Source organism: Cimex lectularius, unplaced genomic scaffold (genome assembly GCF_000648675.2).
Source record: "Cimex lectularius strain Harlan isolate CLEC.00 unplaced genomic scaffold, Clec_2.1 scaffold11, whole genome shotgun sequence".
Classification (NCBI taxonomy): Eukaryota; Metazoa; Arthropoda; class Insecta; order Hemiptera; family Cimicidae; genus Cimex; species Cimex lectularius.
This window is the reverse complement of record NW_019392673.1, coordinates 2,605,723-2,632,686: the sequence shown is the minus strand read 5'-3', so window position 1 is coordinate 2,632,686 and position 26,964 is coordinate 2,605,723. Positions and strand designations below refer to the sequence as shown.

Genomic DNA, 26,964 nt, shown 5'->3' with positions numbered 1-26,964 from the left:
AGTCGGGTGGGTTGGTCCTTCTACGAGTCAGATCCTCCGAGGGCCACCTATTGCCATCTTCTTGAATGTGAGAGCTTCTCTGCCGACACCACCGACGCTGCCACTTTTTTTAAATTAAATATTTTTAAATGCACTTTTACGCAAGGGGTCGGATCACGGTGGTTAAATCCGGAGGTTAGGGATGTCTCAGCCCTGGAGAGTATTCGTTCAACATCGCCACAAATTAATCAACTGTTATTAACAATTCAACTCAATAAATTTTTAAATAACATGTTTGCTTGTTTAAGGGCAAGTCAATTTATTCGATCAATTTGAAAATGCCAATATTTCAGGGATAACTTCTTGTTTCAAAGTTCAACAGAATTAGATAATAATCAACTACTCGGAAATAGATTTCCGTTTTAATTATAGGTCGCTCCCCTTGTGTAAACCTGGTTTGGAGCCTGTCACTTAAAAACTCTATTTCTCTCAATTATTTTATCCCATCCGACCCAGTAACACGGCTTAACTTTACTTACCATCAAGTTCGATAATAAATTTGTTATCCATTCATTTCCCCGCTCAAACGTTCAACGGACTAATTGCATTTTTGACGCGGAAATCCGATTAAGTCCTATTAACTCGAAGCAGGTTTATGTAGTGATATTTTCTGTTTATTTTAAAATTAAAAAAATGCTAACAGCTTTCATTTGATATGAACTTAAATTACTTTTTAATTTATTTTTTAAATATTAATTTGTAATAAATAATCGTTCTCCGGGCTCTCTCTCTCTCCTCTCCTTCCTCTTTGTTTTTCATTCCTTCTGATTGTTATTAAATGAGGAAAGGCAATGCAATAATTAAGACGGTTTCAGTAAATTCAGATAAATATAAAGTTTTAAAATATAAATCGCAGTAGGTGGACGACAAATATAACCATCAAATTATGTTGCTCAAATCATAATTGAAAGGCGTTCAACAAAAGGCCGGACATATTATTTGACGAGTCGTCAATTGCTACAGATCAATTTTATTCGTCGCTCAAATTAAACAATAAAGTCGGTTTTACAACAGCATAATAAATCCGACTCATTCGTCTATAACACAATCGAAAAGTTACAAGTAAACTACAACAATTTCTCGACAAATTGGCTGAAGCTAAATGCGAAAAATAGAGTGGTACAATTTTACTTTTTTGTAGTTATTTTATTTTTATTTAATTATTTTTGAAATTAAAATTTCATTTCTTATTTTCGGCAACATAGATGGATATTTCAAAAATTAAAGATGTTAACTTTTAATTAAATAAAAAATACGCAAATAGGCGAGGAAAAGTTATTTTTTGAATTAAACAACTAATAAATAAAGATATGTTTGATAACTGCCTTAATATTATAATGGTGTTAGTCTTCCAAAGGACTGGTCCGGTCCTTGACGAAACAACTCTAAGATTTCAGAACAGGAGAAATATAAAAATATATATATATTAAAAACATAAAAATATAACGTCGCCGTATGAAATCAAATGAAAAAACTATATTTACCATAAAATGCAGTGTAACAAAATTTTATTTTTTTTTTACAGAAAAACAACTAAAATATAACTTACGTAAATCAATTTAATACAAATACCACCGCAAATCCACTTCAAAGAAAGAGCGGGCACACTCCAGAAGGGAACAAGGATCCAGGACTTGACCAAAATAAAGGCTGAAGTATGTTGACTCCTGCGTTTCCAGTCACTTAAAACCTTTCTCCTTCCTTTTGTTATCACTCGGTGGAAGAAAGTCACCACAAAATAAATAAAGTTTATGTGATAATTAATTTTCATTTTTACAATTGTATATAAAAAATCAGGCATACAGCGAATAAAGAAAACTCACATCCATCTCAAATAATAAATCATATTTATAGTACCTTACACTTTTAAATGTACATATATTTTGGTTGGTACTATTAACCTACGTAACTATTTGAATTGATTTATTATTTTTGTGCAAAGTATGGTTGATTTGAAAAATTAGGGTCACGAGCAAGACTCTAACCCACGACATTCAGATCAGTACGGAACATCTTGAGCTATCGTGACTTCTGTCCTCGAGATGATCTACACGGTTAACAAACGCAACAGACTTATATGTACCTATATTGTATTTATGTTAATTTATTGGAATGAGTGTAATTTATAAGCGAGAAAGGAAGAGGTTTGTTAACCCTGCCACAAGAATAACGAGTACTCTGGGGGAGTGAATGTTGCCAGTCTATCATGTTCGTATCGGGTTTTGTGTTGATGTTAATTTATAACATACATAAATGTAATTTATTAGCGTGAAATGATGAGGTTGCTTAATCCCTCCCCGAGGATGATCGAGTACGGAACATCTTGATCTATCGTGACTTCTGTCTTCGAGATGAACGAAACAGACTTCTATGTACCGGGTGTTGTGTTTATGTTAATTTCTTGGAATGGCGTGAAAGGAAGGGGTTGTTTAACGGGTGTGAATGTAACCAGTCTTCTATATTTTTATCGGGTGCTGTATTTATGTTAATTTACTAAAATGAATTAATTTGTTAGCGCGAAAGGAAGAGGTTATTTAACCACTCCTCGAGGAATATCGAGTTCTACGTGGGAGCGAATGTTACCAGTCTTTCATGTTCGTAATTTATTGAAATAAATGTAATTTAATAGCGTGAAATGATGAGGTAGCTAAATTTCTTCCCGAGGATGATCGAGTACTCTGAAGTGAGCGGGACGTCTGGAAAGGAAAATTATTAGCGAGAATGGTTCAACCCCTCCGCGAAGAATATCGAGTATTCTAAGGGAATGAATATGAACAGGTTTCTATGTTTGTGATGATGTATACATATATACGGTATGTTTTGGGTACTATTCTGTACGTGACGACCTAAGGTACATGCTTACCCGTATATTTGGTCCTCTTTAAAAGGACAATGAAGATCCGCACCTAGCCTATTCGGCCTGATCGGACGTTTTGATTCTTAAGATGAGAGCTGACGCACCTCCACATACGACAGAATGGTATTACTGCCGCAGTGTTGGTGTAGAGGCAGCTCAGCCCCGAAGGCCCAAGACAACCTCGCTCCCCGCTTGCCCATTCCGAGTGATCGGGTCTGCATTAAGCATCAGACCATATGCGGCGCGCAAAGGGCTACCTAAGCAGAAATACATCAGCCTGGTCTCCCACGCACTCCCTAGTTAGAGAAGGTCACTCTACCTCTCAGAGTAGTGGGGCTTCCAGCGTAGAAACTACCGTGGAATTGCTAACCACCCCCTAGAGGAGTACCGCCTACGGTAAAAGCCTCGAGCTCATCCTACACCTCCGTGCAAAGCATACTCGAGTAGGAGCAACCGATTCACTACCCGTACTCGTACGCCATTACTCACGCATTGGAGGGACTTATCAGCATAATCATAGCGCCTTCAACGCTTGTACGCTGCCGTCCGATCCGCCGTATCAAGTTTGGCCGGGTGTATAACGGTGGTCATACGCAAGTTTCGTGCGAAGGTCACAGATGGAAGACAGCCTCTTTTGTAAGTACCCGCCAGGGGTCTCACCACGGCCAATCCATTCCCATTGTAACAGGGGCTGAATTTTGGAACATTTCTGTTACCCCGTAGTACAGATGCACCGTCACCCGTCTATGCAGACAGATCTGGTACCCTAACCCTCGTGAGCCTCTGACCTGGCACCAACTGGCCCATGCCGACCCAAGGCCTACAGGAGTACAGCTTGTGCTTTCGAGATTTGAGAGGTTGCCACGCCCTCAGGGCTGCACCTTTATTTAGCGCCCGGACACCCCCCTTGTAACCAAGGTTTGGGAGAGGTCACAGGAAAGAGTGAACCTGGATTGTGAGAGGGAGGGAGGACACGAGTACACTTTTTCATGACCCCGTGCCTTAACTACATTATACCACCCGTCGTCGCTGACAGACCTGAGGTACAAATGAAAGGCTAGCATTTTAGGATATCGACTTATTTTTCATATAAAAACAGGGAGTCAGTAACGATACGCTCGAATGGCTGCAGATCGAAAAATACCACAAAAAAAAGAAAAAAAACAACTTCAGCATTTTGCCAGCCCGTAAACTTCCCACATTATTATTAAACAGTTAGCAAATATAAACATTGACGTAAAATATTAAAATTAAGGGTTCAATCATAATATTTAGCTTGGTTAGCTTGGTAGAGTGAACGAGACTTACCACCGATCTATAAATAAAATACTTCTTTATATTACCAATAGTTTTAATAGTTAACAACTATATATGTGATATAGCCTGTCTCTTCTTTTTTTTGTTGGGCCCAACCCTGATTTCGGAAAACCGAAGTCAAGGTCCCAGAGGTTTTTTAAGATCGGACCTGACTACAATAATTTAATTTATTGATCAGGCACCTTTTATATTTCATTTAAACCAAAGTAAATACGACACCAAATGTTTCATAAATTTGAATCTTTAATTACAATTTATTTTCACATAAAATGACAATATATTTTATTAATTATTATTTTTAATTTAAAGAATCCTTTTATACAATAACAAACCTATCTCAAATCTACAAACCTTAATTTTAAAATGGAATTTGATTCTCGGTTGAAAGATTATTATTATTAAAATTTTGACCTCCAAATTAGAAAATAAAATTAAAATATTAACAACTTTTAAAATGAAATATTATATCTTTTACTCTTCTTTATAAAAATATATACCCTTTTAAAATTAAATTACAATTATTATTTTTTATTTTGACGTCAAAGTAATAAAATAAACTTACTTGAATAGTGTGCACACCAAATTTTTATTTTTACCAAAAATAGCTGTTTACCCACACAAAGGGGATCTGTTCTAGGACTTGAAAAAATAGCCCTTTCTTGGCCCCTACTCCTATCACTGTTTGAGTGTGTGGAGGGGCATGGCGGTTCATTTAAATCTGAACGTGACATATATAATAATTAGTTCTTAACTGATTGCCCATTGAATAGTTGAATCAATTGTTGCCGGTATCGACTAGAGTAGTGCGCGTAGCAAGCAAGAGTATATTTTCTATTCAGGATCCGGATAAAATGAAAGCGAGAAAAGCCGGCGGCAACTAGATATAGGAAACGGAACTACGATAAAATTGAGCATTGAACCACAAAGTGAAAGATATCTTACTTTACCATAGAGCTGTATAAATAACACAATTCGTTTGTATTAATTTTTCCAGAGGGAAAAGTTTAAAAATATCTACTCGCACCGCTCTTCGAGAAGCCTTCGCAGCTCAACGAGGCGGAAAAGATTAGTCCGCTTATTAAGTTGATTAAAGAAAGACAAGGGATCAAATCTCGATAAAGGAGGGAACGGGTGGATGCCTTTTTTAAATTCTCATGTTCAACGTCTCTAATTCCATTTAAGAGGATGCAATTATTAATATTTTCAATTAATTAATTTATTCAACCAACGTGTTCCGTTTGGAAAACCAAGAGAAAACGATACCAGAGCTCATGCATGCAAAAAAATGAAAACCTTTCCGGGAAAAATAAATATGAGCTCTAATAACAAGAGCATTAGCATCGGTGTAGAGTCGGAGGAGAAGAGGATTTTATAATAAAAAATCTTTGGACTTTTAACCTAATCTCTGAAAGCCCCAGATGTGGCAAGCATAGCACAAGATGGAAAGACATTGCGTTTGTGTAGCCGACGGGCGGACGACTTCCTGGCTTTTTCTCTTTTATTCGTTTAACGCCACTTTTACACATTGGATTTTAGGTATTTCTTCTTCAGGAGAGAACGATTTGTTTAAACATCGAACATTTTTTTTTATTTCAGCAATCTTCCTACCGTGGTCAGAAGTTGTCAAATTGTCCCCATTTTTCGAAACAATATTCTAGAAATCTTTAAACAGCGTAAGGCATGGCGAGTTGTAAGTCCATCAAGGTTCATCAGAAAACTGATTCTCAACTGAAAAATTTTTTGAGCTCTTCTGATCATGGAAATCTTATGGAACCGGTATTAAATAGTGCAAAGAAGGTTGTAGTATTAAAAAAATAGTTTTAGGAATGATAAATGATGGAGTAGTGTGGTGTTCAATCCTTTTTTTAAAAAGATAGTTCCTACTCACAGTAAGTTGTTTTGCAACGAACCGGATTTCGAGCCCTTTAGCTCATCATCAGGTTGAAGGACTTCTACAACCACGTCTTTCGAAATGAATTGTAAAAGTGAACCCGCTGATACCCCCGCCAACGCGACGTTCCAATTAGCAGCTAGTTTTTTATTGGCGCTCAATTTGAACGTGCGAAAAGCGGAAATTATATCACAAATAAATATTATAATAGTAAATACTGTAAGAAATTAATTATACATTAGTGATTAAAAATGAAAGATAGAAAATTAGAATGATACCTTAATATTATTAATTTATTATAAAAATAATAACAATTATAATAATTAATTTAATTATTTGGACGTTTAATATTATTTATGTACATGTTTAAAATGGGAGGTAGATCAAAATCTGTTATGTTATTAATGCATTTATCACTATGTTCAATTTTACATTTTTTAATTTCAAATTTCTCAAACCAATCTAGATCTCTCCCTTTGTTGAAACTATGTAACACAGTTGTATTTAAATTTGATTTGAAATTACGTTTTTTTTTTTTTTAGATGGTCCTTAAATTCAGAAAATTTGCTCGATTTAAACAAGTGTTCTTTTACTCTCGTTTTTATTTCTCTACCGCTTTCTCCTATATATTCAATATCACAATTATTACAATTGAGTTGGTAAACCCTGGAGTCGACTAATTACAAATAACGCAAAAATTGAAGATGGTAAATTGTAATTACGCTTCAGACTGACCAAAGACTAGGCCGACTACGATTAAAGATAGTTGAACGCTAAATTAAAATTTGCTTTAGATTTTGCCCGATTTGATCATTTTTCAAAAATATTACTAGTATATATATAAGTAAAAATATTACTGTCACATTGTACCATCGAGTAAGCTTTTAAACAATTTTCCAGCCCGTCGAACATTCCCTTAATGAACAAAAACCCTGTATAATTTAATTTTGATACACGCTATTTTCTGGTGGGTGCAACACAGCGCAATATAAAAAAATAACGTTTTTATTATAAAAAGCTGACAACGGAAATTCCTCTCTAAAATGCATTTAACTTACACAATTTTTACAAAATATTTTTCGGTGTCTTATCTTATATATTATCTTCCCCAACCTCCGATCGTGATGCACTATAACGGGACGTAGAGAGCAGTTATCATCGCATTACTACTTTGTCTGATCTACCCTGCGAGGGATGTATGCAAAAGGGGTCCATCCTTCTCATGCGGGCTAAGCCAAAACTGTTGAGTACTGCCAGAAAGATTCATATCGATGTATGTTGAGCCAATTTGCAGTTATATAATTCTTTCCTCCAGTCTTCCACAAACCGGAAGGAATCTCCAGAGTCAATCAATACACATAGCTGAAAAACTAAAAATGCATACAAATAAAAACTTTTATAAAACCCTTTTAACAACTTTTAACACCATTTTAACTATCCTTTGTAAAAAGATGGTTCCCACGCACAGTAAATTGTTTCGCAACAATCCGGATTTCGACCCTTTAGCTCATCATCAGGTTGAAGGGTTTCAATTTCAACAACCACGTCTCTCAACAATTAAAATAATTAGTTTAATTATTTGGATGTTTGATATTATTTATGTACATATTTAAAATGGGAGGTAGATCAAAATCTGTTATATTATTAATGCATTTATCACCATGTTCAATTTTACATTTTTTAATTTCAAATTTCTCAAACCAATCTAGTTCTCTCCCTTTGTTGAAACTATGTAACACTGTTGTATTTAAATTTGAATTGAAATTACGTTTTCTTTCTTTCAGTTGGTCCTTAAATTCCGAAAATTTGCTCGATTTCGGCAAGTGTTCTTTTACTCTCGTTTTTATTTCTCTACCGCTTTCTCCTATATACTTAATATCACAATCATTACAATTGAGTTGGTAAATAATGGTGGTTGTAAAAGTACTTCAACCTGATGATGAGCTAAATGGCTCGAAATCCAGATCGTTGCAAAACAACTTACTGTGAGTAGGAACTATCTCTTTAAAAAAAGAATAGTTTTAGGATGTTGCACATTCGAAAATGGGTACTCTCTAAGGTTTAATGCGTTGAACTTCGCCATAAGCTGTTGGAAAACGGAACTTAATATCCAAAAACATAAATCCTTGGTTGAGCTTAATAGACAACCCTGTCACAAAGTTTTTTTTAATGTGGAAAAAACCCTGCGAAATATCTTATTTATTACGAACAGCCAGGCTGTAAGACCAAACATTGATTTCTGGTCATTGAATGCTTTCAATGTCAAACCTAGATTACCGACTTCATTATTTGAGAATTCCATCCACAGATTAGGAGGCAGCAGGTCAAAAAAATACAGTACTTTTGAAAAATTTAAATTTATGTTTAAAGTGTTGGATGTATCAACTATATTTTTACTCCCGAGTAATCCCGCAGACGGTTTGGATGAAAAACAAATTCCATTGTTAACTGCCAAGATTTCGACCTATTTTAAGGTTGATTTGTTATTGTCTTAATAGCGTTAATCAACTTTTCTCTTTACATAGGAGGATTAGATGCTTACATGACGTAATACCAAAAGGGATAATGCATAATTAATAAAGAAAAATTGCTCGAACAGTTCACTGTATATTATAAAATATTTTCTTTTTCATGACGTTAAAATCCATAATTCGTACGTGCTTATTGTATGAATTTTAGCTCGCTACTATGGTGGCCGAGGCAGCTCATGAAATTTGCACTGCGTTCGGTGATAAGCGCACTGCCCAAAAGTGTTCCAAAAATTTACAAACGTACTCCAGCAAACACATAAACCACCTTTTGTTGGTGAATATTCGGTGTTGGCGTCATTGGGATAAGTCATTTGGTGACAGCCAATGGTAAGATCTGATTTTATCCTACAGGATGAATTTTTGCGCTTATGACAATCCGGACAAAAATCGTCTCTATTTTGCGCCGTGAAACCAATGAAAGGCCTATGTTTAGTGTCTGAAGCTGTCGGTCAATTTACGAGTAACCCATTTCCCCAGATTCATCCTCTTCCCAAGTCAATAAGGGTATTGTTCCACCGTTTAGGGTGAACACTTTGGCGAGCATCTGACATGTTTGACTCGGATCAAGTTCGACAGCTTTCTTCAATTCGTCATCATTCAAGACAAAGGGTCTAACATTCTTCATCTTCCACCCCCTCATCCCCGGAAGTAAGTTTTCGAACCACTTTCGATAAACATCTATCGATTTTAACTTTAATCGTCGATAAACTAATTATTTATTTAATATCTTAGGGATGCTATCCGCCGCTCGTCTTCAGCAGCTTATAAATACTTCCCCGCTTGCTGGATATTACGGTACCGATTTATTTAATTGGAAATGGTTCACTTTCTGTAATGGCTTAATATTCCTACTCAATAGTTGCAAAATATTGATATCATCATAATAATAGTTTTGGTGAGTTATAAATGTTTATTTATAATTATTTTCTGTTATTTAATTTTTTTTAATTTATTTTTTTATTTTTTTTATTGGCCTTATGATCTTGCATATTTAGCCATAGTACGAATTCTTGTGTGTTCAAATTGGGGGTTATCGGGAAAAAAGGGCCAGAGGCGACGGTGGGAATCGAACCCACGACCGCGGGGTGAAAGTCTCTCATGCTAACCACTCGGCTACCGCGGTCGGTATTTAATATTTAGTAATGCTTGAAAGAGTTTATATTATTTCTTGTGACATTCTGAATTTCTAATATTAACCTATAGAATCATATGCTTAGCTTTATCCGTATTTAATTTTCATTCTATACTCTAATTTGACTAAATAAGTCATCGCGAATAAAATGTACTAAAAATTTTATTGACAGTTATTTCGGAAATCATTATTTTAAAAAAACTTGTTATAAGAGACAAATAAGTATCCGTAAGTCTACGATCTACGCGGCAAATTTTCCTGTATATTACTTGCATAGGCTGATGATGAACATTTCATGCTTGAAACCCGGATCACTGCTCAAAACGGTCATTTGAAACTATTAAATAAACATGGTTTAGTCTTAATTAAATTGATATTACCTGATGAATCCTATCCTAAGAAATAAAAGTGAACCTTTAATATAATCATCAGCTAAGGCGATGCTCTTTATTTTAAGTGGTTTGCTGACTTCTGATTTCTCTTATTACTTCTTAATCTTTCATTTGACCAACTTTCTTCATTCGTATTTTATCTCTAGTTTCTAAGTTCAGACTGTTTGTTCTGATTCAGTTTGAAAATGTCAGAAGACATACTTTTTTATTTTCTACCCTTTCATCGTCTTTTCACTTTGGAAAATAGGACCAAGATATTTTAAATATTATTGAAAAGCTTAAATTCTATTTGGTATATATTTTGAATGTTTTTTAAACGTAATAAAACAGGCACAACCTAATATTTTATTTTGTACTGCAATTTTGAACAATATGTGATTGACTGACTTTATCATTAAAAATATATTAAATAAAAAAATTGAAGAAGAAATGTCACGCGTGTTTTTCAATTGAAAACCAAGTTTCTTCAATTTATGTACCACATTTTTTGTAAAATCTCCTTTGATTTTCTCAAAAAAATTGTAATGTAATACTTTTCAATCGGGTTTATTCTGTACTACCTGATAAATAAGTTCTGTATAAATCCTCGTGTAAAAGACGTTGAAAGCTGGCCTTTTTTTTCTTATCCATTTTAACTTAAATTGAACTAATTTTATTATCCCTTTTAATTATACACTTGAAAAGAAAAACCCGGTCACTTGACATATTTTGTTGTTTATTTTAAACTATATACACCTATTTTATATTAATTATATCATACTTATTTCTGTGCACCAAATAAATCGAGATCAGCAATTCATGAGTTTTAATAAAAATAAATTTTTTAGTGATCATTTAGTGACAGATTAAAATTTAACTAATAATTTTTTATCCAGTTTTCCTCTTAATCACGTAATAAACTATTCTCAGGTGGTTTTTTTTTTCAAGCCATAATTAAATAATTTTCATTAAAAGTCATGAATTTCTTGTCTTTTTTAAGTTGGTTTACTATAACTATGTAAAACTATGTAAAAAATACATATTACAAAATCAACAAGACGAGGTAAATAAACGAGACAAAACTAATTCCATGTTTCAACTTTATAAAGCGGCATCATTACACATGTATCAAACCGTTTGTGGAAATGGAATTTAAAATCCCTGTCATATTATCTCTCATAATATCAAAGCATGTCTAATGGCATAATGTGACAACATAAAAGCATGATGGATGCTAAATGGATGATAATGAGATTTTATTATTCGGACTGAAAACAAGCGACCTGCCAAATAATAAACGACACATTACTATGTTAGTTAAATGCATAAATGCATGAAGCAATGCGCGACGGTTGAAAATAATATATACAGAATGGTCATTAATTAATAATGGTTACTTTCTTCCTAAATGGAATAATTTATTTATTGAATTTAGGTGGTAATTTATGTTATTTACCCTGAATTAATGATAAACATAAACGTTTCCGCGAGGAAATATACACTGATAAAGAAAATTAACGAACCACCCATAAATTTTAATGTATTTAGGTTTATTCATATTTTGCATATAAAAATAGGCTTGGTTGAGGGAATAAGACATTTAAAAAGAAAATGTTTATTACCTAATTTAAACACAAACAATTATTCTGTAAAGAACAAACAAAAATAATAAACAAATAAAATAAAAATGTAAAATAAACTATTTTTTTCCCTTTAATTCCTAGTATTTCCAGTTTTGTCATGAAACAAATCCGATAAACTCTTAAGAAGAAAAAGTTATTGTTTTACCTTTTTAGTTTTAGTTTATTTTTATCTTTACTGAATATTTTTCTTTTTTTCAGAATTAGGTAATATATATTTTATTTGTAGATGTCTTACTTTTACAACCAAGCATATTTGTTTTATGCAAAATATGAATAAACTAAGTACATTAAATTTAATGATGGTGCGTTTATTTTGTCCATCAATGTATTTTACCAACTTCTTGTTTTTTGTTTTTAAGGTGAAATTTGAATTTCACAGATATTTGTAAGTAGAAGTTCTGACAGCCTTCTAAGTCTTATTTTCCTCAAGGTTTTGTGAAAATAAAACTTCACGGATAGATACGCAACAAAACGTTTTTCATACATTTTAAAGTACACTGATGGATAAATTTAACGCACCACTCAATTTATTTAGTTTCAATTTAAATCCATTTTCTTTCTACATTAGTAGTGGGCTCAGCAGGAAGGTACGCCCCATGTTCCTTAGGTGTCATCCCATGGTGGTCGTTGATGTTCTGGGGTGACATTTGGACGCCCGCACCGAATTGTGCGGGGAAGATCTTTAACTCCATGGAGGTGCTTACAAGCTATAATCGAAGAACATGCTCGCAACATTACTGAGAAATCCTTGCTAATAATGCCAGGCCACATAGCAGCATTGTGGATGACTACGGGAATGAGGTTAGAAATGAGTGTCCACCTCGATGTCCAGATTTAAACCCAATCGAACACATTTGGGACCAACTGACCACGGACCACCCAAGTAACGGCAAAACTCAGTTTCTAACACCCTAGAAGAGTTTGAAACGGCTGTTCTTTACGAATGGGAACGAATTCTTCAGGATTTTACCAGAAATCATTTCCAAGGAATGCAAAGGCGTTTAACAGACGTGATTCGTGCCAGAGGTGGAAATACTCGGTATTAAAGTGGACCAAAAAAAGCTTTCTTTTACATTATTTGTTTTTGAATTTTTTTAAAATGATTTACACAATAATTGTTTTTTAACAATCAGGTAATAAACATTTTTTTCTTAAATGTCTTATTTTTACAAACAAACGTATTTTTGGTATGAATATTATGAATAAGCTTAAATATATTAAATTGAGGGGAGTGCGTTTATATTTTCCACTAGTGTATTGTACGAAATGCTTCTTGTTTGTTTTTAATGTCAAATTTGATTTTATAAATACAAGTTCTACCGGCACTAAAAGTCTTGTTTTTTCCAAGATACTGAGAAAATAAAACTTCACGCATATAAATGCGACACAAAGTTTTTCGTATTTTTTAAAGTGTTAAACAATGATAACAAACTAGAAAATCCTCATTTTGTCTTAAGTAAAATTAGGTCATTCATTAAATTAAGTAAAATTATCATCCTATCAAATTAAAAACTCTATAAAAGTTATTATCTTAAGGAACAATGACATAATGATATGGATATGTTTTAAGCATGTTAATATTTAAGTAATTGATAAAAAATTAAAATTATATAAATAGTAAAGTATCATTAATCCATACGATAGTACAACGTTTATTTTCAATATTATCCAAATATATTTGTTTTATATTAACGTAATGATGAAGGTTGTGGTCTAAGTTTGGGGATTTTTCTAAATCCAAATTCAGTTCTAGGAAACATTCGACTTTATTTGAGTGACTTCGGACTAACCCCCCCCCACCAACCTGGATCACAACCTCGATCATTACATTAGTATAATGACAACGACTGGTCTTTATCAATAATGTTTTGTTTTTATTTTAAAAAATATCATCAACCGTCCATGTCTATGCAGGTTTTCTTTCATGACAAAAAGAACGATTGCTCCTCTTCCATCTTCTTTTTCCCCATCATAAAGCCCAAATTCCACATTTTATTTCCACCTGATATTTTTGTCGTTGGTTGTTTTTTTCGTTCGATGGTAATTTATAAAAAAAAGTGATTGCGTTTTTCCTCGTTTCAAATGGCCTCAAATATCTCTGTTCATGACACATTTTGCCGGCCAAATGTGTCATCAACCGTCCATGTCTCTTCAGGTTTTCTTTTATGACAAAAAAAAAAGATTGCTACTCTTTCATCTTCTTTTCTCCCATCATAAAGTCCAAATTCCACATTTTATTTCCAACTGATATTTTATTTATTCAAAAAAAATATCATCAACCGTCCATATCTCTTCAGGTTTTCTTTTATGACAAAAAGAACGATCGCTCCTCTTCTATCTTCTTTTCTCCCATCATAAAATTATCATACAATCATACCAACTCAATTGTAATGATTGTGATATTAAATATATATGACAAAGCGGTAGAGAAATAAAAACAAGAGTAAAAGAACACTTGCCTAAATCGAGCAAATTTTCGGAATTTAAGGACCATCTAAAAGAAACAAAACATAATTTCAATTCAAATTTAAATACAAGAGTGTTACATAGTTTCAACAAAGGGAAAGAACTAGATTGGTTTGAGAAATTTGAAATTAAAAAATGTAAAATTGAACAAGGTGATAAATGCATTAATAACATAACAGATTTTGATCGACCTCCCATTTTAAATATGTACATAAATAATATCAAACATCCAAATAATTAAACTAATTATTTTAATTGTTATTATTTTTATAGTAATTTATAGTAATATTAAGTATTTATTATTCTAATATTTATTTGAGTTATAATTTCCGCGTTTCGCACTTCAAATTGAGCGTCATTAAAAAAAATCAGCTGATAATTGGAACGACGCGTTGGCGGAGGTATCAGCGGTTTCACTTTGGCAATTCATGTCGAGAGACGTGGTTGTAGGAGTCCTTCAACCTGATGATGAGCTAAAAGGCTCGAAATCCGGATCGTTTCAAAGCAACTTACTGTGAGTAGGAACTATGCTTTTAAAAAGTATTGAACACCACACTCACTCCATCATTTATCATTTCTACTGATATTTTCGTCGTTGGTTGTTTTTCTCTCATTCGATGCCAATTTGTGAAAAAAAGTGATTGCGTTTTTCCTCGTTTTAAATTGCCTCAAATATCGCTCTTGATGACACATTTTGCCGGCCAAAACACAAGTAGGATTAGATGCTAAGTGCTTTCAACCTCTGACCTGTTGTTTGCCCCTAACGGATATCAAGCGTAATCCCAGGCTGGCAATCTGGTTAACTAGTTTATATCAGGGCGGAGCAATCAACACACCCGTTGTAACAACTTAACCACTAAAATTGAAATTGAGTTTTAATGTTTTTTTTTGTTTTACGTAGAAATGACATTTTTAGTTTACACATTTTAAATTTTTAGTTTTTTTTTATGTAAAGCAGTAAGGGAAGCAATTTGACCAATTTTTGGCAATTTTAAGAGAAAATACTGCTGAAAATTCATTTTTTTAAATTATGTTTTTTTCTTCAAAAGACCCTTTGAGCGGAAACAAAATATAACGTGTTCTTTAATAAACGTTTTACTTTGCTAAATACTGAGAATGTTTTTTTCTGCTCTAGCTGACGTCAAAGCAGAACAACGGATCAAGTATCAAAACTGTTAGAGAGATCAGAGGGGTAAAAAGAGCCCCTTTGACATGTGTCGTTCTGTTAGCCCGTCGATCCGGATTGAACAATTATATCCTCTCGGTAAATCTACAAACATAGGATTATCCGATTACGACAAACAGGAAAGGATAAATACCGATTTGGAACGATTCTTGACAGTCTGAAGCTGCGATGTTTTTAATTTCGAACTGAGGCATCCTCAGCCCTTTTCCCATGATCACAGGCTGATGAGTTTTCCACTCCAGCCTCAGCTCCTCTATCGTCTTTGAAACTGTAACAGAAATTCGTTTAATTAACATTTATTAACCATCTTACAAACCGCCAACTAAAAGGTTTACTCTTCTTATGTACTATTTACACAAATTCCAGCGAGAGAGCGAGAACCAACATATTTTTTTAACTTCACTAATTTCGTGATCCGCTTGACCAATTAATACATTACAATTAATTAAGGTTTTTAGTTGAGATAAAAAAGTCAATGACACGAGCGGGATTCGAATTGAAAAATGGCAAAAAGGAGGGAAAATTCAAAAGGTGGGGTTGAGATGGAAAGTTAGTGTCTGGGTGGATCGAGGTCACGATAGGTCAAGTGGTAGAGCAGCGGCGTATCTCGCCGAAGATCGTGGGTTCGAATCCCGCTAGTGCCATTGACTTTTTTTTATCTCAACTAAAAACCTTAATTAATTGTAATATATTTTTTTAACATTCACTAGTTTCGTGGTCCGCTTAACCAAGTAATATCTTACAATTAATTAAGGTTTTAAGTTGAGATAAAAAAGTCAATGGCACGAGCGGGATTCGAATTGAAAAATGGCAAAAAGGAGGGAAAATTCAAAAGGTGGGGTTGAGATGGGAAGTTGGTGTCCGGGTGGATCGAGGTCACGATAGCTCAAGTGGTAGAGCAGCGGCGTATCTCTCCGAAGATCGTGGGTTCGAATCCCGCTCGTGTCATTGACTTTTTTTATCTCAATTTAAAACTTTAATTAATTGTAAGATATTACTTGGTCAAGCGGACCACGTTACTAGTGAATGTGATAAGTTTAAAATGACGTATACCTTCACTAACTCTCTCCGTGGCCATTTCATTTGTCGCCGAGAATCAAATAGATTACACGACTTTGAAAAATGGCAAAAAGGAGGGAAAATTCAAAAGGTGAGGTTGAGATGGGAAGTTAGTGTCCGAGTGGAACGAGGTCACGATAGCTCAAGTGGTAGAGCAGCGGCGTATCAAGCCGAAGATCGTGGGTTCGAATCCCGCTCGTGCCATTGACTTTTTTATCTCAACAAAAAACCTTAATTAATTGTAGGATATTGTTTATATTATAATGAAATCGAAATCAAAGCTAATGCAAAAGCGACAAGAATTTCAAAGTCGAACAGTCTCGCGTTAATTTATTTGAATTTTAAAAAAATTATTGCAGTTATTTCCGATGTGACGTGCAATAAAACAAATTTCGCGATAAAAATGAGTTAAACAGACCTTCCGCGATACAATGGGGCTTTCCTTCATAAACAGCTTTTGTCTGGGCCTGACCGTGAATTATAATAGAAAATGACATATACAGAGGAGGATTAATTGGAAATTACGAAGACAACCCTGACTTAGCTCGACGGGTCGAGGGGTTCGATAAATCCAATTTAATCGGTAATTACGTAGTGTTAAAAGGCGATAATCGGCCTATAGTCAAAGACACGCAATAGAGCATATTTGATCATATAAATCAATTAATGCTATATAATTTTGTACTATTAAAAGTTGCTTAATGGGCAATAATCGCGTGATTAAAATTACACCAAACTATTGTTATTACTAGTTTATGTTATAATTATTTATTTAACTGGTATAATAAGTATTTATTTAGTTTAACTATATCAACGACCATGACATAGCTGTAACGTAATATAATATTCCATAATAACACAAGGCAAGAAATACTCATTTTGCCCATAAAAATTATACTGGTGAACTTGACTGAATACAACCTGGAACGGTTTCTTAATAAAATGCATGTTCATACAAAACCTAAGTTTAATGTTTTTAATTCCTCCTCCAGGGTTTTATTGTGTTAGGAGTCTCAAGTATGGGGTTATCATCAATAAGAAGTGGTGGAAGAATTCTTTATTTTTTGCGCTCACTATAGTGTCATATTTTATATACCATATTATTTCCTGTATGTGGGATTAGGCTGAAAGTTTATACACTCGGAGTTGGGCAAAATCTAGATAATTCAATCATAATTAAGAATTTTGATTGAAGTTTAATCATGATTGAATTAGTCATGAGTAAATTAATAATTATATGATTTAGTCATGATTAATTCAATCATGAGGTATGACAAAATCTAACTAATTCAATCATGATTAAGATTTTTTATTGAAGTTTAATCATGATTGAATTAGTTAGATTTTGCCCAACTCTGGCTACAATGACCAACTTACCAAAATCCAACAGACTCCGGATAAAAATTTTGATATGAGAGTCCTGCTCAAAGCCAATCATCAAAAAATGTTATCATAAACGAAAACCAAAGTAACATAATTATTCTAAATGTCTATTTTATTACATTCAAGACCCCTAGATGTTGTATTTTCCAAATAATATAGCAATCTCTCATTTCAAGTGGAATACGTTTTAATTTAAAGAAATATTTTTTCCATTGATTGGTTATGTAAACATATTTACTTTTCAAAGCGTAGCTTGTTCTAGGATTTTTTACTTTATTCTATTTATTGGGTTGTCCGGAAAATAATGCAGGATTTTAAGTTTTCATTAAAAAAAATCTATATAAAATATTCTGTTTACGTTTACAGGATTACTCATTTGTATGAANGTATGGGAAATTATTTTGATTAAAGAACATTGCTTTAAAGTAACTAGTTTCTTTTTTTTTGTTTAATACCAAAATCCTGCATTATTTTCCGGACAACCCAATAATTATTATTATCATTATTTTTTAGCTTTTCATAACGACGTAGTTTTACTTATAATTGGAAGATTGATTTTTGTTAAAAAAGGTGTTGAAGGATTTTCGTTTTGATGAAATAAATTTCTGTGTGGTGATTACTGACCGTAAGTCGATGATTATTAGGAAATTGTGAGATACGGTCTGGCGTGATGTAGGTTTCAGAAAAATATTTTCTTTATCGTGCCAACGTTTCGATCTTTATTGACATCATCTTCAGGGCCTGGGATTTACAAACATTGTTTAAATTTAACAAATACATATAGGGTGTGAAAAAAAGTGAATTTATACAATGCAAAAATATTTTTTATATTCCAAGTATTTCTACTCAGAAAACAAACACTTTGCGTGAGTAAAAATTCATTGATTGAATATAAAAAATGTTTTTTGCATTGTATAAATTCATTTTATTTCACATCCTACATGTATTTGTTAAATTTAAACAATGTTTGTAAATTAATAATTAACCCCTTAGCCTAGATGGTAAATCTTGATGGATTTTCTTTTCTTCTTTTTCAAATCTTCCAGTTGCGTCCAAAACTCTCCGTTCGAAAGGATAGTATATCAGCTCCTCTCATATTTCTCCCTTTCATTCTTTTTTTACACCTCTTGCCGGCGGGAACATTTGCAAATATATCGTGATAGGTTGGTGACACTTTTGATTTTTTTTTAATTTTATTATTGGGATGTCAAGTCCGATTAGATATTCTACATCTTTGCCGTCTTTTATTTTATTGAGGGGGTTTTTCTTCAGCATGCAGTAGGATTGGTTTTATTCCAGCATACAAGGAGCCGAATATGAGACTGTCCTATACCCCTTTAAGAGTAGCAATAAGGTTAGCCTTTGGACCCGTTCTATGTTTTCCTATTTTTGTTTTGGTTTCAGACCCGACGCCAAAGTGAGATTGGATTATAGCATAAGACGCAGAAATGCTCTTTTGAAAATTGGTTTAAGGCCACACTCCCCAGACCCCAATGACCTTTGCCACTCTAGAAAGTATGTTGATTATTTGCCAGCTTTTTTCGCAATTTGTTCAAGTTTGAGCAAATGCTCATTCGAGCTAACTTTTTTTATTATTAACCCCAAAATTCTTAATGATTTATACCATTTCCAACTTTTTGTAGTTCGAGTATGCTGAAACGGACTCAAACATGGGCACAGCATTTGACTTCTCTGGGTTAAATTTGGTTTTGTGACTGTTAGCCCAGTTTTCAATAATATTTAGTACTGTTTCCATCTGTGCTTATTTTCAGTACCCATTTCACTGCAACTAAAAGCAGAAGGCTTCTGGAAAGTTTTGTACAACCATGTCGCAATATGCATTTGCAAATTTTTATTATTTTTTCACTTTCTTCCCCACTCATTTACGCGAAAAAATATTGAATTCTCACTAACACTCTCAACACAACACAGAAAACATACACTTCGAGTGAGTACAAATACTTTGATTATAACTGATGGTTCTATATTATATAGTTCATTGTACAAATTCATATTAATATTTTATACGTATTTGTATAATTTAAACAATTTTTATAAATCCGAGGCCTTGAAGATTATCTCAATAAAGATCGAAACGTGTGCAGGATAAAGAAGATGTTTTTCTAAAACCTACGACACACCAGACCATCCCACGATCTCCAAGTAACCATTTTTATTTATTTATTTACATATGAGTGAAAATTTAAAATTAATTAGATTAATAAAAAATAATTAATTAATTAGTCTATAAAAAATTAATAAATTATAGATTAATAAAATTAATCTATAATTTGCCCTAAAATATGGATGGGTCAAAAAAAAAATTTGGTCTATTTTCAAAATAATAAGAAACGTCCAAAATTAATTTCTGCTATTTCACAATTTCTGATCAATTCCCTTATTGTATATATTGTTTTATTAATATTGGCTTCAGTTGTAGTGTTTGGCTGATGGTGTTTTATCTTTGAATAAAAAAATCAACCAATCAGAAACATCTTTTGTGCTCAATGTCCTCCAAGAAAGAAAAAACAACTTACAAGCGGACGACCAGGATGGTGCGAAACGGATTTGGACCAAACTTTTTTGGTGATTCTACAATATAAAATATTGGACGCGTATCCGCCACTTGTGAGTAGTACCTGGTTTTAAAAAAAAATAAGTTGAAATTTTCCGTTTTTTTAATATTTTTCACCGTTCTACTTGCTCAAATCTACTATGTGAATATATCATTTTACAGTATTTTTTAAAAGATTGCAATAAAAATATAGTGAAAGCTTGTACTATATTCGATTTGATCTCATTGACGTAATTGTAGAGTTATAAAACCCTTAGGATACTGACTACCCTGAGACGAAATTTCATATTAAATAAAATTAAAATATCAATAAAATTTATAAATTATTCAGAAATCGAGAGATGCAGTCCGGTGTGATGTAGGTTTCAGAAATACATTTTCTTTATCATGCCAACGTTTCGGCACTCTCAACACGACACGCAAGAATGGCACAATTACACAGAAGACAAACACTTTGAGCCCTGAAGATGATCTCAATAAAGATCGAAACGTCGGTACGATAAAGAAAATGTTTTTCTGAAACCTACATCACACGCATCTCACGATTTCTGAATAATTAGCGATTAATGGTCGCTAATCACCACACAAAAAAAATTATAAATGTAAGCAGTCATTAATATATGTATAAAGTAAATTTAATTAAATGTGCATAAATGGTTATTTTAAATTAAAATTAGTATTTTTGATATATTAATTTCATTGTTGTTATTACAACGTAGAATATTCTAATTTGTCATAATTTAAAAAACTAAATCAACAAAATACTGTTTTTTTAAATATATTTTAACAAATATTCTGTAAGAAACGTAGGTCAGAAAATGGCCCAAACTTGGATTTATTGGAGATACCGAAATTCGTGGAAATCGGTGTAAATTATTTTTTTTTTTAATTTCGACGTCCCGTGACTGATATTGCTAGTGCAACCTCTAATATAATTTTTCTCAAAACCGATTTTCATGGGTGATAATTTATTTTAAAAAAATTAACAAGTGCATTTTAAAACAGTACGAACCATTAAAATTGAGCTATTATTTCCATTTAAAAAACGAGGTTAATTTCTGACAAATAATTTTCCTATTTTGTATGTTTTCTTATAGAAATATTTTGTATATTTTTATGGTGCATACGTCGTCGAAAAGTTAAGTTCCTCGACTTTCAAATGGACGTTAAAATCGCTTTGGCTGTTTTTGAATTGTAGCCATTTACACCAGATATTCCAATAACGACTTCTCAAAAACCGAAAAAAAATTTAGGGGTCAAAAATTTATAAATTTAAAATCGAACTAAAATTTATGTTTGGGGGTCTCTAGAGGTGCTTAAACGAAATTTCATATTATCGGGTTGTCCGGAAAATAATGCAGGATTTTAAGTTTTCATTAAAAAAAATCTATATAAAATATTCTGTTTACGTTTACAGGATNTAAAGTTACCAACACGTTGGGAGAAATGTATTGAGAGTATGGGAAATTATTTTGATTAAAGAACATTGCTTTAAAGTAACTAGTTTCTTTTTTTTGTTTAATACCAAAATCCTGCATTATTTTCCGGACAACCCAATAGTTTCACGGAATAAAAGTTATAACCTAGTTTACTCGACAAATATTTTGTTTTTAGAAATTTTTATGTTATTGATAAACTTTTATAGCTTTTACTATATTTTTATTGCGAACTACATAAATTTGAAATTTTTTTGTCGAAACCAGTGCCTTTTTACAAGAAGTGGCGAACGTGAACAATATTTTGGAGTGCAGGATCACCAAAAAAAATTGGTTCAAACCCGTGTCACACCAACTTGGTCGTCACCTCGTGAGACACTTATTTTGTTGTTTATTTCAAACTATGTATTTTTATCGTTATATTAATTAAAACTAATTTATTTTATATTTTTTTACTTATCCATGTCGTTTTTAATAGATTTTTATTTAATATAATTATAAATTACATGTAGTTTGAAATTAACAACAAAACACTAGAGTCCGGTTTTTTTGAGAGTATACTTCTGGCAATTTTTGCAAGCTTACCAAAGATTTAAGACAAGTTGTATGGTACAAAAGTTTAACGGATACTAATTTAATAATTTAAACATTAAACCTGGAATAATAGGACTTTATAATTAGAGAATTACTTTCGAACAATAAAAAAAAAAGGTTTTTATAATTTTTCCAAAAGTCATGAATATTCCATCCGATACGAAAAGGAATTCTTATTTAAATAAGGGTTTCATCGTCTCGAATTCTATCTTGGTCGATTTTCATTAAGACCGTTTAAATAATTTAAAATATAACGGGTGGAAAAATCATTTTTAAATGTCAATTGCGGCCGTTCTTAAAAATTAATTCAGTGTAAATATAGTCTATTGGTACAAACTCGAAGAAAAAAGCGCATTCTTTTAGATTTATCGTCAATTATATTTGTCCTTTTGTTCAATCTTTTTTTTATAAAAATGTTCTATAATTTATCACAAGTTTTATTAGGTTACTTTTTAAGTCACCTATTTTCATACGGTTTTCTTTTCAGTACATTAGTTTTAGAACTCTGTTTCATTTTAAAAAGTGTTTCAATTTTTAAAGTTCTTAATGGTGCGTTTGTCAGAAGTACGACAGAACATGAAATGCCTAAGATAAATTTATAAAATGTAATTGTACTCACAACTCGCAACTTCCATTGTGCAGATCTGATTGTCCAGTGGAAACTTGGAGAGATCCATCATGCAAGAGAATGTCAATTTCAGCCTGAAATACACAACAACAATGTCTTAAACATTTCTTTACAATTGAACAGAAATATGGTTTGTTTTGCATAAACAAACGTCTGCGGAACTGTCACAGCCAATTTCGATGACCGATGAAACTTTAGAGAAAGGAATCGCTCTCACAGAGAAAAACCACCGAGAAATTTCACAGACCCGCCAGTCTACTAACAATATACGCCTCCCTTAATTTTCCTTGCAAGTTTGAAACAAAGCAGGGACGATTATTCCCCTCACTATTCTTGTTGTAATAAAAACAACTTACTTTTATTTTCTTTCAGGTAAATTGAGTTACGCCTTTACAGGGCAATAATATCCATTCGTCTGCCATAAAATATAATTTACCAAAGCAAATGAAAACTAATATATTTAGTTGAAATATGTTTATATGATAAAACATAAAACAATAATAAAACCAAGTTTGTCATAAGAAAAATGATCATGTTTGTATGTATTCCTAAAAATGACGCCACAGTAAAAATACATTATTTTCCATTAAACTATAAAAAATCGAATAAATAAAATGAACAAAAATAATACCGGTTGTTTTTTCTTTTAATTTATGATCAATAAAACTTTATTTATTAATGTGAAGTTGGTGTCCGATAGCTCACGTCGTTAGAGCAGTGGCTTATTGAGCCAAAGGTCGTGGGTTCGAATCCCGCTCGTGACACTAACTTTTACATTTGAACCAAAGCCTTACATAAAGAATAATTAATTGAAAGAAGTTATTTGTCCAATCGAACCGCGAAATATAATGGATTTAATAAGTAAAACGAAGTATATCTTCACTAAAGCTCTTCGTGGCCACTTCATAAGTCGCGGAGAAGCGAATCGTGGTTACACGACATTTGAAAAATGGCAAAAAGGTGGGAAAATTTGCATGGTTTGATTGAGATGGGAGTTGGTGTCCGAGTGGATCGAAATCACGATTGCTCAAGTGGTTAGAGCAACGCCGTATCGAGCCGAAGATCGTGGGTTCGAATCCCGCTCGTGACACTAACTTTTACATTTCAACCAAAGCCTTACATAAAGAATAATTAATTGAAAGAAGTTATTTGGCCAATCGGACCACGAAATGTAATGGATTTATTTATTAATTATGAATAAGTGATTTCTGTCCGAGCGTGTTGATTTGAGATAAAATAACAAAGTTACGCGACATTAAATTAGAACTACTTTTTCGCCAGACGGAAGCAGAAAAATCTATTTCTTATGTTCAATTATTAAAAGAAAAACAGTATGTTGGGAAAGCACAAACCTATAACTTGAATAAAGCAAAGTAATTCGTTCAAAGAGCTTAAATTTCAGCTATCCGTTGGGTGTTAGCAAACGGGGGTTTAACAAATTTACAATACTTTTTCACATTAATTATCATTAAAAAGTCATGGGCTGCAAATTTTATTACTTTAAGTATATTTATATCAGTATAATATAAAAGTGGCAGCTTAGTTACCAACAAAAACCTTGCCATGGAATATTCTCCTACACTCTTAACTAAGGAATGTGTGGTGTTTAGTGACCGTTAGTTGATGATTACAAGAGATCGTGAGATGCGATATGGTGTGTCTTAGGTTTAGAAAAACATTTTCTTTATCATACCAACGTTTCGATCTTTATTGAGATCATCTTCAGGGCTCAAAGTGTTTGTTTTCTGTGTAGATGTGTCATTATTGAGTGTGGTGTTGAGAGTGCCAGTGAGATTTTGATGAAGTGGATCAATATCTCACTGGCATTCTCAACACAACACACCATAATGACACATCTACTCTGAAAACAAACACTTTGAGCCCTGAAGATGATCTCAATAAAGATCGTTGGCACGATAAACAAAATTTTTTTCTAAACCACCAGACCGCTCTCACGATCTTCAAATAAACGCTGTTAACTAACTTGATAAATCGTTATATTGTTGTTTGAATAAATTGTTATTTATACTAGCAAAGTTTTATTAGTAAATAAATATACATAAAAATAGTTAAAATGGTAGAAATGATGAATGATGGAGTGGAGTTCAATCCTTTTTGAAAAGATTCCTACTCACAGTAAGTTGTTTCGCAACAATCCGGATTTCGAGCCCTTTAGCTCATCATCAGGTTGAAGGGTTTTTACAAACACGTCTCTCGACAAGAATTGCAAAAGTGAACACGCTGATACCCCCGCTCAATTAGAACGTGCGAAAAGCGGGAATTATAACACAAATAACGATTATAATAGTAAATACTGTAAGAAATTAATTATAAATTAGTGATTAAAGATAAAAGTAAAAAAAATACGAATAAATTATTAGACAACTTGGCAAAAAGCGGGGTTTACCAACTCAATTGTAATGATTGTAATATTAAATATACAGGTCAAAGCGGTAGAGAAATAAAAACGAGAGTAAAAGAACACTTGCCTAAATCGAGCAAATTTTCGGAATTTAAGGACTATCTAAAAGAAACATAACATAATTTCAATTCAAATTTAAATACAACATTGTTACATAGTTTCAACAAATGGAGAGAACTAGTTTGGTTTTAGAAATTTGAAATTAAAAAATGTAAAATTGAACATGGTGATAAATGCATTGATAATATAACAAATTTTGATCTATCTCCCATTTTAAAGCTGTACATAAATAATATTAATCGTCCAAATAATTAAATTACTTATTTTAATTGTTATTATTTTTATAATATTTTTTTATAATAATTCATTCTAATTTTTTTATCTTTCATCTTTAATCACTATTTTATATTAATTTCTAACATTATTTACTATTGTAACATTTATTTGTATTATAATTTTCGTTTTTCGCACGTTCAAATTGAGCGCCATTAAAAAATCAGCTGGTAATTGGAACGTCGCGTTGGCGGGGGTATCAGCGGGTTCACTTTTGCAATTCTTGTCGAGAGACGTGGTTGTTGAAATTGAAACCCTTCAACCTGATGATGAGCTAAAGGGTCGAAATCCGGATTGTTGCGAAACAATTTACTGTGCGTAGGAACCATCTTTTTACAAAGGATAGTTAAAATGGTGTTAAAAGTTGTTAAAAGGGTTTTATAAAAGTTTTTATTTGTATGCATTTTTAGTCTTTCAGCTATGTGTATTGATTGACTTTGGAGATTCCTTCCGCTTTGTGGAAGACTGGAGGAAAGAATTATATAACTGCAAATTGGCTCAACATACATCGATATGAACCTTTCTGGCAGTACTCAACAGTTTTGGCTTAGCCCGCCTGAGAAGGATGCCCCCCCCCTTGTTCATACATACCTCGCAGGGTAGTTCAGACAAAGTAGTATTGCGATGATAACTGCTCTCTACGTCCCGTTATAGTGCATCACGATCGGAGGTTGGGGAAGATAATATTGTATATAAGATAAGACACCGAAAAATGTTTTGTAAAAATTGTGTAAGTTAAATGCATTTTAGAGAGGAATTTCCATTGGCAGCTTTTTATAATAAAAACGTTATTTTTTATATTGCGCTGTGTTGCACCCACCAGAAAATAGCATGTATCAAAATTAAATTATCCAGGGTTTTTGTTCATTAAGGGAATGTTCGACGGGCTGGAAAATTGTTTAAAAGCTTACTCGATGGTACAATGTGACGGTAATATTTTTACTTTTATATATACTAGTAATATTTTTGAAAAATGATCAAATCGGGCAAAATGTAAAGCAAATTTTAATTTGGCCGTCAACTATCTTTAATCCTGATCGGCCTATTCTTTTGTCAGTTTGAAGCGTAATTACAATTTACCAACTTCAATTTTTGCGTTAT

At 32.7% G+C, this 26,964-nt stretch overlaps 1 protein-coding gene across 1 annotated transcript in view; it reads right to left on the bottom strand.

Annotated features, from left to right (window-relative positions):
- LOC106668297 (glycine receptor subunit beta-type 4-like) overlaps positions 1-26,964 on the bottom strand; it is a 484,524-nt gene that overhangs the window by 75,374 nt on the left and 382,186 nt on the right. The window contains exons 5-6 of the mRNA XM_024225359.1: positions 23,100-23,182; positions 15,567-15,701 (exon numbers count right to left, since the gene is read on the bottom strand). Coding sequence (XP_024081127.1) covers positions 15,567-15,701; positions 23,100-23,182 — 218 coding nt within the window. The remainder of the gene's footprint in view (positions 1-15,566; positions 15,702-23,099; positions 23,183-26,964) is intronic.